Source organism: Branchiostoma belcheri, unplaced genomic scaffold, assembly GCF_001625305.1.
Source record: "Branchiostoma belcheri isolate BF01 breed outbred unplaced genomic scaffold, Haploidv18h27 scaffold7, whole genome shotgun sequence".
Taxonomy (NCBI): domain Eukaryota; kingdom Metazoa; phylum Chordata; class Leptocardii; order Amphioxiformes; family Branchiostomatidae; genus Branchiostoma; species Branchiostoma belcheri.
Window position 1 is genome coordinate 5,279,028 of NW_017804353.1, and position 12,099 is coordinate 5,291,126.

Consider the following 12,099-nt stretch of genomic DNA (forward strand, 5'->3'; position numbering starts at 1 on the left):
CGGGAGCCGGAGGGTCGCCCTGACCCCCATCTCCATCCCGCCGCGGACACGCACCCCCAGCCCCCGGGCCCGCACCCACAGGACGCCCAGCCCCCGCCCGCTGTCCGCCACGGGCTCCAGACCGGCCTCCGCGGGGCAGGTGGACGGAGGGGACCCGGTCGGCAGGGCGGCCACCCTGTACCCCACCTCCATGTTCAGTTTCGAGACGTTCAGACGGAGAGACAGTGGGGACACCTTCAGGAGGATAGTGGTGGAGGAAAGTAGCAGGTATGTTTTTTTTCTCCTCACAAATATTTAACGTCATAACGTTAAATATCAATGTTAAAAATCATATCATATCACTTTTTTTAAACCACAGGTCTGTCATAAGTCATTATTCTTTCTATATTCAATTTTATTTCCAGTCCATGGCACCATAAAAGTCATTTGGCATATTCATTATTGATGTGGGTTGTGACCCCAATATCATGTAACCCAATTTGATTGCTCCCTTGCTCAGCTGGTAGTCATATAATCTAGATTTGTTGACTGTAGTACTAGTAGTTGTTTGTAATTTTCCTCAAGTGCAATGTCCATTTTTGGAACATGAAAATTATTATTATCATGATGATACTGTATCAAGAGGACATTGTACTAGTATCTTGTGGTTATTATTCTGGCTTATTATGATTGTTGACATTAACGATAGTGTATCAAATATAGGTCAAAAGTTGGCTCCATCACTATGATAAACATAATGTGTGAGATTCCATCTATTCTGTGATAAGTTAGTCAGAAATTCACCTGTACAGGTACAAGTGTTTTATGATGAGCACTGTGACCAGGTGAGATGTGCACTCATCGATGACCAAAGTTACAGCCCCAAATGTACATTCGAGCGGCATATGTGATTAATATTCATTAGCTCAAATGTAATAAACTGGAAGAATTATAGCCTCCATTTTAGACTTCTGAAAATGCCGGTTTTATTACCCTAATTTGACGTAGGGCAGCTACGAGCAACTTTGGCAGATGGGAGGAATAATCAATACTTTCTTTTGAATCCGGCATCAGATTGCCTCGTTCTAACTGTCTTCCATCAGTCTACTAATCATTACGTATTCCCAGGGACTAGCTCTTTTATGCACACTAACCGATACCAAGGACATAAAGGACACCCGGGCTACAGGCTGCCATCTGTTACAGGCAGCCATTTCATGGTCTGGTAGGATTCCGAGTCTCTTAAATGCCCTTTTTATCCTGACCTCATCTGTAAATATTAATGACAGCACACCGTGACATCCCCTCTTGGACCTTTATGGGCAGTGGACCTTACTTGACAAGTAACTTAAAAACTCATAACCCTACATAGTCCAGAGGTGCATACGTTACATGTATCAAGGATCTTAAAATGTTGATTTTTTAACCTCCTTCAGTGTATGAACTATCCATCTCAAGTGGGGATATTATGAAATATTAAAAAATCTGTAAAGTATATACCTTAATCCATCATTGATTAAATCTAGCCACAGTCATAAAAGAATCAATATAACATGCCCCAGCCATTGATGTCTTGAATGCTTCCTTTTTCCCCAAAGGACAATATTGAAGTCAGCTCGAATCTATTTATAGAAGGACTATTTACCATCACAGGTGAAAGGAAACGCATTTAGGCAAGTATAATAGTTACTGCTACTGATGCATTAGGCTGAACTGTACAGACTGTAATGTTGGTATTGCAAGTTATGTAAATGATAATGACCATAGACTAGAGTGTACCTAGGCACACCCAACACTAAACACAGGTACGTTGGTACCCTCAATAGCCCTTAGCACAGCACGTATAGAATACTGTATGCTGAGTACAGATATACCCTACCAGCACTGCGGGCAGCCTTTCTTTAGAACAGGTCATTAAGAACACTTGAAATCCTCTTAAAACCCAACGACCGGTATAAACCATTCAATGTAGAGGGAGGTTTAAGAAAAAGAAATGGTTTCACCTGTGTGAAAAGGGTAGTCTTACAACTAAAGCCTAGTGTGGAGGTTTTGTTTGGAATGTGCTGTTGCATTTTAACCCATACAACACTTGAACTTGTTAAGGTCTGATTGTAATACTAGTAGTTCTCACTGGCTCAGACACTTAGACCTTTGGCATGGGCAGCGTTTACGGTTTGCTGGTCATAAAAGACGAGTGATTAAATCAATATAATAAAATGGTGTTAGTAGTATAGAAAGGGCATTTATATAGGCGTCCTTGGTTGTATCCAGTAGTAGTATCCAGTCTTTGATTATACTGCTGTGGAGGTCCCTGATGACACAGGTGGGCAGTAGTCTTTTTCTAGTCTTCACACCTGACCACATTTCCAAGTTTCTCTGTCCAGTGGGTCCACGCTGGTAAGGCTAAAGTTGTGGGTAGAAAAATGAAATGGAAATTCCTAATGTATCTTACCAATTTGTACTTTTCACCATTGTATAATGTAGTGTGGAGGAAACCATATATGTTTACTCGTCGAGACACAGAACATGTGGGAATGTCACAGTCCAAAGTATAACTAGGAACCCAAAGGATTTTCCAGTTGATCTGTGTGCCCCCATTCTCCTCACACCCTCCAGTACTGTTTGTGGTCACTCCCTCGTGTGAAGGACCTTTACCTGGCCAGAAGTCTTCTCACCTGTCCCAGGTGGAGGTACCAAAGTCCAAACCAGGCATTTTGTTTAACACTTTAAAAGGTTTAAGTTTCATATACTTTGAGTCTTCAACATACAGCTTGCATGGACAATGTACTGTGCACTGTAGTCTATTCCATAGACTTTGAAGAGTTGAACTGATCATATTACTAGTACTAGTAAGAAGCACTAGAGTCAACACTTTGAGTCGTCCTCTGAAGAACGATCTGGATGCTGAACTGCAGTCTCCTGCAGTAGTGTCAAAGTCGGTGGTCCGGGATTCAAACCCACAACCTCTGGGTTTCCCACCCTGTGGGTGAAAAGTGGAACCACTAACCCGTCTCGCCACAGGGGCAGTACTTGTTCACACACCGCCATTTAACAGATGTATTGCAAGTCATTCTCTAAACAACTGAAATCTAGCATGCCAGCTGTGACTTTAAAGAAGAAAAATGGCTTCAAAGCAAATCTGAAAGGCTGTAAAGGAGTCCATGTGTGTGTCAGATGCCAAGACTTGGCAATACATCAGTTGAAGTGTAAGGCCTGAACTGTTATCACTTTTCGAGATCCTTTGAAACATAAAACCCTAGCCTGGGATGATTGCCAAACTTTCCAGCACCATTTATTATTTCTAACAGCTTGGAAATGGGCCAGGTTATGTGTCATTACATTTGGAGAACATGGCAAACATGGTTTAAATGATTTCTGGATGGATATCAAGTAGGGTAGATTACGAAAATGAAACTTTTCCAGATCAGTTTGTCTAGATATAAAGCAATAGCAATCATATGTATATGCGTCATGACTCAGCAATGATCTGATTTTAAAAGTCTGATATTATTTATGCCAAAAAGTTTTCAACAATTACATCACAGTATGTAAGATACAGATACAGTGTACACAACTGATTACTTGTTATAGTACAAGAAAGACTGGTTGTACTATGTAATTACTACATGTATATCTTCCAATGTTACATTACATCTTTTATACAACTATGCCATAAACATTTACCTCTAGATCAGTGTCACCATCTGCTGTTGTTTGGAATAGGTCTAACAGAAGTCAGACATTGGCATATTGACTTTGGCTGGTTTGTTCCCACACCCTGCACACACTGGGAGTTTACATAGCTCTCTCCCAGCAAAGTTAGCAAATACTTTGTATGCTTTTACTGTTGATAGCTTTGTTATTGTCTTTAGACAGTTCTGCCAAACTCAAAGAATGCTTCTCAGGTATAAAGAAATCATTAGTACTTTTACATACTTTGTATTTATTATTTTAGTTTGTGTAAACTGTAAGTGTAATGTTCACTTTTGAAATACATATAACGTTATGTACCATAACAACGTACGGTCTATCAGAATACAACATAAATTGTCATTCTGATCACTTTATAGCAGTTTATGTACATAGTTCATTCACTGTTTTTAATGCTTAGGATTTGCAGTGTTCTTCATGAAGTAGACAACAGTACAATGAGAGATTGTGTAGAAAGGCCATAAAATGTTAACAGTAGGTCAACAGAGTAATAAGACACTATTAAAATGACACCATATCATAATTTATCAATGGCCATGCATAATTTTTTGTACCAATTTTTGTATTTGTTGAAATCTATGTGTTTAGTTGTCATGTCATCTAAAGGTTGACGTTGTCAACTTGTGATGTACATCATGTACATGTATGTAAAATGAATGTGATTTAGTTGTCTAGCAGTTGACAGTGTCTAATGTGTCTCTAGTATGTTACATGACAAAGATGACAAAGTTTGACAAGTGAAGTATTAGTACGATTACATTTTCAGAGTCGATTCTGCAACATGTGTGCAACCATGGGAATAACAGGTGACATAGCAAGTGTCAGATAAAATATTAATGACTCCAGAGGCACTGTGAGCATTATCAATCAGTCTTTGTGGCTAATTTAACATCAAATTTTATCTGTCTTCAAAATTGGGACAGCCATTAGAATTTCAACACAACGTTTAAAAAAAATGCTGAAAACTTGAGCCCAAAGTGTCTTTTGCAACATTCTAAATGCACATTTATAGTTCACAGAACCAGGTTATCATTCAAGAGGAGGGACTCTGAAGCAATTAGTTGTAAACTGGTAGTCCTGTCATGATGAAGGTTTTACAATTATACTGGAGCACCATTGTGCTACCTGGTATTGATTTGTCGATGGTTTCCACCTGAGGTAAATCACTATTCCCGATTGCTCCCATGGGGATAGCACAGACCTAGGTCAGGCCATCTGGGGTTGCTACAGCAGCCATCTTTAATTGCAGCCTGCAGCCATGGATACACTACGGAGGCTACGCCAAACATTACGGTCCACTCCGTTAGTATCCCGTACCCGTACCGAAGAAGCAATAGCTTCTGATGATAGTTTGGTATATGACAGTCGTTGGTGCATAAGTTGTTGGCGGTTTCATGCAGTACATAGCCGTGTGCACAGATGGTTTTTTTATTGTGTCGTGGGAGGTCAACCTGCACATGCAGGGAAATCATTAGAATAGCAGGTGTTGTAAGAATTACCTGGAGCGTGGGAAACCAGGTGGTACATATGGGCTACCTGTGTTACGCAGGTCCTAACAATTAGGTCCTTTCCAGGTGCCAAACGTGCAATAATATGGTTGTTCAACATATGATCATAATAATTTGTGCCTATGCGTTATTGGTGATTTTAATGTTTTATGACAATATTTGTTGATGCACCGATGATTTGCTGATGTATATTTTAATTTTCCAATTTGCCTCAGTTCCCATTCTTGGATAGAGGAAAGTTGCTGCTGAATCAAACATTATTATGGTATTATATAGATGAAATGCAAGTCATAATCTTCTTCTAGATCTAAAGAGAAGCGTCCGGTATCCAGTATGAGCACAGCGGACTCCGAGAAGACAGAGTCGGGCTCAGACGCGGACGTGGACGCAGAAGGCAGGAAGCGGAAGGGGAAGCCGGGGATTGTACGGAGGCGACGGTTACCGACGGCGCTCGTGATAACGCTGGACACGACACGAGCGCGGAGTCAGCTAGACGTGATACGGCTGGCACTGAAGCAGCTGGGCAGGGGATGGAGGGAGGTACGTACAACTGGTCTTATGGCCAAGTCCTGTAGTACAGTACAATGCTCTTTTTGCACAACCAAGTGTTTTATTCATCTGACATATCATTGAACGTCTATCACCTTCCTCAGGGCAGTTCTGAGTGGTTCACATTGCACATTTCACTTTTTTTTTGTGTAAAAAAATTTCTTTATTCAGTGATTTACCAACCTGATGAAACTATTCACAGATGTCTACAATGGTATAGCAGATTCAGCATGCTGTCAGTTCTTAGTCATATACATTATGTAATATATACGTGTAGATGTCTTTAGATCTGGTTGTTTATACATGATCCAGGATGGCTTGACATTCAGTTCAGAAAAAAAAGTTTGATATGACAAGGAAACGCTTCTGAAGTGTTTGTTTCACATCAGCTGGATGTACTCCAGACAGACAGACGTATCAAGGAAGTTGTTTTGACGTCTGCTTGGTGAAAAATATGGACTGATGAAAAAGCACTGCCAGCAGGTGTCAACATTGTTTTACATTGTCACTCCACAAAACTTCATAAAAAAAGTCTTCAGGGCACTTTATCCCTTTCCTTTTTGGTGACAACTTGGTTATGGTTAAGGCGGCAGTGAGAAGGTTAACCAACTTGTCTAATGACATCAAACAAACATGACTGTAGCAGTATTACAGGTTGTTTCATGAGATTTCATTACTCCATATTACAGTAATCGCTTCCTCTCAAATTGTGTCGTGTCCCTCCCAGTGTTATTGCGTCTACTACAAAAGACTCGACGACAACAGGAAAACCATTTCCGTTGTACGATTCAAATACAAACAAACACTTCATACTCATTAATAAATTTTCCCCCCTATATTACAGTCATCACTTCTTTCTCAGATTGTGTTGTGTCCTTCCCAATGTTATTATGACTACTACAAAAGACTCCACGACAACAGGAAAACCATTTCCGTTGTACGATTCAAATACAAACAAACACTTCATACTCATTAATAAATTTTCCCCCCTATATTACAGTAATCACTTCTTTCTCAGATTGTGTTGTGTCCTTCTCAATACGTCTACTACAAAAGACTCCACGACAACAGGAAAACCATTTCCATTGTACGACTCAAATACAAACAAACACTTCATAGTCGTTAATAAATTTTCCCCCCTTTATTACAGTAATCACTTCTTTCTCAGATTGTTTTGTGTCCTTCCCAATGTTATTATGGCTACTACAAAAGACTCGACGACAACAGGAAAACCATTTCCGTTATACGACTCAAATACAAACAAACACTTCATAGTCATTAATAAATTTTCCCCCCTATATTACAGTAATCACTTCTTTCTCAGATTGTGTTGTGTCCTTCCCAATGTTATTATACCTACTACAAAAGACTCGACGACAACAGGAAAACCATTTCCGTTGTACGACTGAAATACAAACAAACACTTCGTAGTCATTAATAATCTGTGTTTTGTGACCCTGTTATCCGTCACGCCCCATTTCCCCCTGATCCCTACTAACAACACCCCTGGTCTGTCTGTGCACGGCTGATCTTTTAAAAGGCAGTAAATCCCACTTCAGCCTGGTTTTCCTTCCCCAGGAAATGGACTGAGTGGATCAGACCGTCACGACTAGAAGCAGAATGATGAAATTACTCATTTCATGACTATATCCCATTTCTTGGGTAATCCGTTTTGTAAGAGCATATTTTCGCATGTTCAGAGCACAGCTGCATAAAAAATTTATCACTGCATTCAAATGAATCTTAAGAAAAATGATCTTGAGCCTTGACTATGACCAACTTGAACAATATGCTGTGGTAGATTTTAGTTTAGTTAATGTACTTTTGAGGTTAAAGTTTTGAATGTATTGCATTTTCGGTACCCGTTGGTTTCCGATTCACTCAATTCAACCCAAATCCTTGTCAGCGAAGCCAAGCCAAGAGAGATACCATACCCAAGCTGATATTTTTCCCGAGTAGTTGTATTGTATTGAGGTGTTTTGATAACCCTCACCTGTAGCACTAGTGTTGGCTAAAGAGTGGACAGGGTTGGGTGCTGGTATGTAGGCTTTTATACACCTTGCTGACATGTGATGTAAGGTTGGATGAGCAGCAATAGGCAAACAGAAGGGCCATGGTAAGATTACTAAGAAAGAAAACTCTAACGGTTTCAGCTCTGAGCGGTTAGAATGAATGCCAAGGTCACTTTCTAATAGCGGGTTGTGACCTTGTACATTTGCAACAAAAGGGTTTAAAATGGCTTTTTTTGCTGTAAAATGATCTTTGGTTACATTTTTAGTTTTTCTGCAACTGAAATGAACCTTTAGTTTGGAATGTTATCCAATTCTAAACTGGATTCTTGCTAAACCCCTTTGGGCTCCCCATATAATTATGTTAATACACTGTCAAAATGGTTTATTTTAGGACTTTTTGAGAAATTTGGTAGTTTTCTTGTGAACTTCACAAAATATTCTATCACATCAGCCAAGATGTCTCTATAGAAAATGGCTTGATGAGCTAACGGTTACTTGTCATGAAATACTAAGCTTATATTCAGCCCTGCCAAATGAAACATTTTACAGTATCTTCCCTTCACCTTCAATAATCAGTCTAATCCTTTTCCAGCTTGAAGGTTAATAATAAAGGGCAACGGGGCCCTGGGGCCCTATCTGGAAGAGGCAAATCATATTTCTTCATTCACATTCCAATATAAGCTTCTGACATCTGCTCTTTTCCCCATTATATTATGCTTGGCATGTTTGATGTAGGAGTATTTCAGAAATCCAACTAATTCTATGCAGAATTTTGGACTTAAAGACTTTGAAATGAACAGTTCACATTACTGCAGTAAAATCAACTCTTTAGGTCTTTCAACTCCTCTGTTCCATAATACATTGAAACATTATCCAGATCCCCGTCCATTCAGACTCATACAATCACAGCACTTTCTGGAGGCATTGTGTAAATCTTGTTTTTAAAAGGTAGCTGTTTTAAGCTAGGTTCAGTGTTATTGGTATATTGTTTATGTTGTTACATATTCCTCCTAATATGTATGTATGGACCAGGTTCCTGAATTAATTTAAAAGAATAAACATGAAAGTACTTATAAACCTATGCCATTTTAATCTTATTTCGTGATCCACTGATAAGAATTTCTGAGGTATGCGTTCTGTATAATTGTCCTTCTTCTTGTTATCTTATTTGCTATTACTTACCCATTGTCTGTGACCAGCTATTCTTCTTCACAAAGCAGCTGTCTTTCACCAGGCCAGTTCTCTATGCCTGGAGGATTGCGTGCCAACAGCAGGCAGCATTATTACTGTAAATCTGTCCATGACACATGCCTTTCACTGGGACAAAAGCTTTTGTTTTGCTCAGGATTGAGTTTCCGAATTATCTAACAACAAACAGTTTTCGCTGGAGTGAACGTATTATGAACTTCACATTGTTCACTTGGTGAAATGTTATTGGTAGACTCAAGTAAATGTCTACTTAAAATACCTGTCTATGTTGATGAATTGCTTCTGCTTCAGATTGATATGATTTAGAAATAAAATATTCTTGACTAATCTCTATCCTTTTTACTAGGGTTTTGCAGATTCTGAATTTGAAAGAAAAAACGTGTCTCTGAGATTTTTTTATTGATTTAAAAAAAAAGAACATACAGAGATCTAGAGTGAACCATCCAACTAGAAACAATCATCAAATACAATAATGATAATAGTAATAGAATATGATAATATTATTGATAATATTCAGAAAGTAGACTCATACTTATGACGATAAAATTTTCAAGTACAATTACAAAAGATTCCAGTCTCTAGGATTTCTTTTATTTCTTTTCTTCTTTCCATTATCCAATGCCTATTGATGGTACATGTGCATGTAATTGCAATTAGCCCTTAGGCATGTATTTGCAATAAACATCTTATGATAATTACTATCGTTAATGGAAGATTTCTGCTTTTGTTGTCCTGCCCAGTACCCACACGGGAGGAAGGCAGGTTCAGACATGTACTGGTCGGTTCCAGCCTTCAACGATTACGATGACTTTCCTTCAGGTGTCATCAACAAACTTCCAGGTGAGGAAGACTGTCAGAATTTAACTTTAAAGTGGTAGTTAAATGGTTAGAGTTTGGCAATGATTCGGATTTGTCTCAAGCGGATCCTTGGATGGATGGATTATCTTCATACTTTTGTTACTACATTTGACGATGTTGTACATGTGCCTAAGATTGAATGTCAAAATCTTCCCACCATAATTGTCTACTTTGAGATTCAGTATTAACAATTTTCAGAATTAAGAATTGAGAAGATATTATAGACCAATTTTTCAAGCACCTTTCTCTCTCTCTCTCTCTCTCTCTCTCTCTCTCCCTCTCTTTCCTACTGTGTTCTGAATTCTTTACAAATTTATACAAGAAACAACTAAATTTCAATGATATTTCCTACTGCTGTAGGTATGAAGGACATGTCCAACAAGGCTAACCTGTCCCAGGCGCTGGACAGGATGCACCAGCTCTTCCCAGAGGCCTTCGACTTCTTCCCGACCACCTGGCGGCTTCCAGAGGAGTTCCACCAGTTCTGCGCGGAGGTCCGCGTCCTGAAGGAGCGGCGCGGCAAGCGGTACAAGCCGACGTTCATCGTGAAGCCAGACGAGGGAACGCAGGGCGGCGGGATCTACCTCCTCCAGGACCCGCACGACGTGAAGTCCATCGGCATGGTCCGGCCGGCCGTGGTCCAGGAGTACCTCACCAACCCGTATCTCATCGATGGCTACAAGTTTGACCTCAGGATTTACGTGCTGCTAGCAAACATCGAGCCTCTCGAAATTTACATTGGACGTGAGGGCATGGCGAGGTTCTGTACCGTCCCGTACCAGTCCCCCTCGCGTATGAACCTCCACGAGTCCTACATGCACTTAACAAACTACTCTCTCAACAAGTACAGTGATGGTTTTATCCACTCCGAGGATGGGGATATAGGTAGTAAGAGGACGTTGAGTAGCGTGTTGCAGAGACTGAAGCGCAGAGGCAAGGATGTGGACAAACTGTGGAAGGATATTGAAGACATTGTCTTGAAGACGATTATAGCCATCTTACCTGAGATCAAGACATTCCACCATGTTATGTTGCCACCAGGGAAGAGTCAAGGAAGACCAAAGTGTTACCAAGTATGCTTCCTTTGCTTACCTAGACACATCAAACAGCTTCTTATATATTAGATAGAGGCTGCCTTGAATTATCTCTCTGATATAGCCTGTGCACCATCCATTTTGTAATGGAGCTCGCTACCCCAAAAAATTGTTTAGAGTATAAAAACATGGCTCCCAGGACACTGATATGCATCTACAAGAAACTGATGATGTATGATTTAAAGTATACAGGATAAGGGTACAGTATAATAATGCTCATAAGTAATATTTCTTGGTTCCCATCTTCATGTTATTATGTTTACCTTCGCAGAAGGAAATTATGTTGTTTTTGCTCTGTTTCTTCTTCCTCTGATTCTTCTTCAAAGAAATAAGGTCAATGACCTGAACCAGACGTCTGTCACCATGGTAACTAGTGTTACATCATGTTGCAATTTTATAGCAGGAGGGATTTAGACTTCTCTCTCTATATATATATATAAATATATGAAATTGTGTTTGAGTAAGAATTAACAGAGCAGACCATATGCGAAAGTAAACATTATGCATTTGCTTTGCAAATGTTACCTTTCTCATTTTTAAGAATCTTGTCTGTTTCCAAAAGCTGCTGGGCTTTGACATCCTGCTGACCTCTGACCTGAAGCCGATCCTGCTGGAGGTGAACTCTAACCCCAGCCTGAAGATCGACGCTGAGCGGGAGGTGTCGCCGGGGGTGATGGAGGCCATCCCCAGCCCCGTGGACGAGGAGATCAAAGTGCCACTGGTCCGGGACGTCCTCAAGGTCATGAAGCCGCAGAAGAAGAAACCCGTCCCCAAGTCTCCTTCCAAGTAAGTAAAATAACTAGAGACGAGTAGAAAAACAGTCTCCTGGGAATTGAACCCGGGCTGCCAGCTCACTACCCCAGTACCCTAAACACTAGGCCAAAAGGTCTGAACTCGTTGGACTGGTCAGTTAGTGGTTCTTGAACCCTACTGCTACATAAGGATTAAAGTTAAGAATGGTATTACTAGATGCAAGTCTGTGAATGCAGGATGGTAGTATTTGTGTTAATGCAAAAATTAAGATACAGACAATTATTTTTCAACACATGCGTAGATTTTAATAACAAGCAAGCTCTGTTCAGTTTGACCAAGGACATTATCCATTGACCAAGAAATGAATGTAACTTTGTGTTATGTCTTAAGTTGTCATAAGTCACATGTATATGGTCATATATATAT

The 12,099-nt window shown here is 40.0% G+C and overlaps 1 protein-coding gene across 1 annotated transcript in view; it reads left to right on the forward strand.

Annotated features, from left to right (window-relative positions):
- The window catches only part of LOC109484454 (tubulin polyglutamylase TTLL11-like), a 16,883-nt gene that overhangs the window by 734 nt on the left and 4,050 nt on the right, over nt 1-12,099 (forward strand). Inside the window, exons 2-6 of the mRNA XM_019787718.1 lie at nt 31-267; nt 5,504-5,738; nt 9,709-9,808; nt 10,187-10,899; nt 11,483-11,706. Of these exons, the coding sequence (XP_019643277.1) occupies nt 31-267; nt 5,504-5,738; nt 9,709-9,808; nt 10,187-10,899; nt 11,483-11,706 (1,509 nt within the window). The remainder of the gene's footprint in view (nt 1-30; nt 268-5,503; nt 5,739-9,708; nt 9,809-10,186; nt 10,900-11,482; nt 11,707-12,099) is intronic.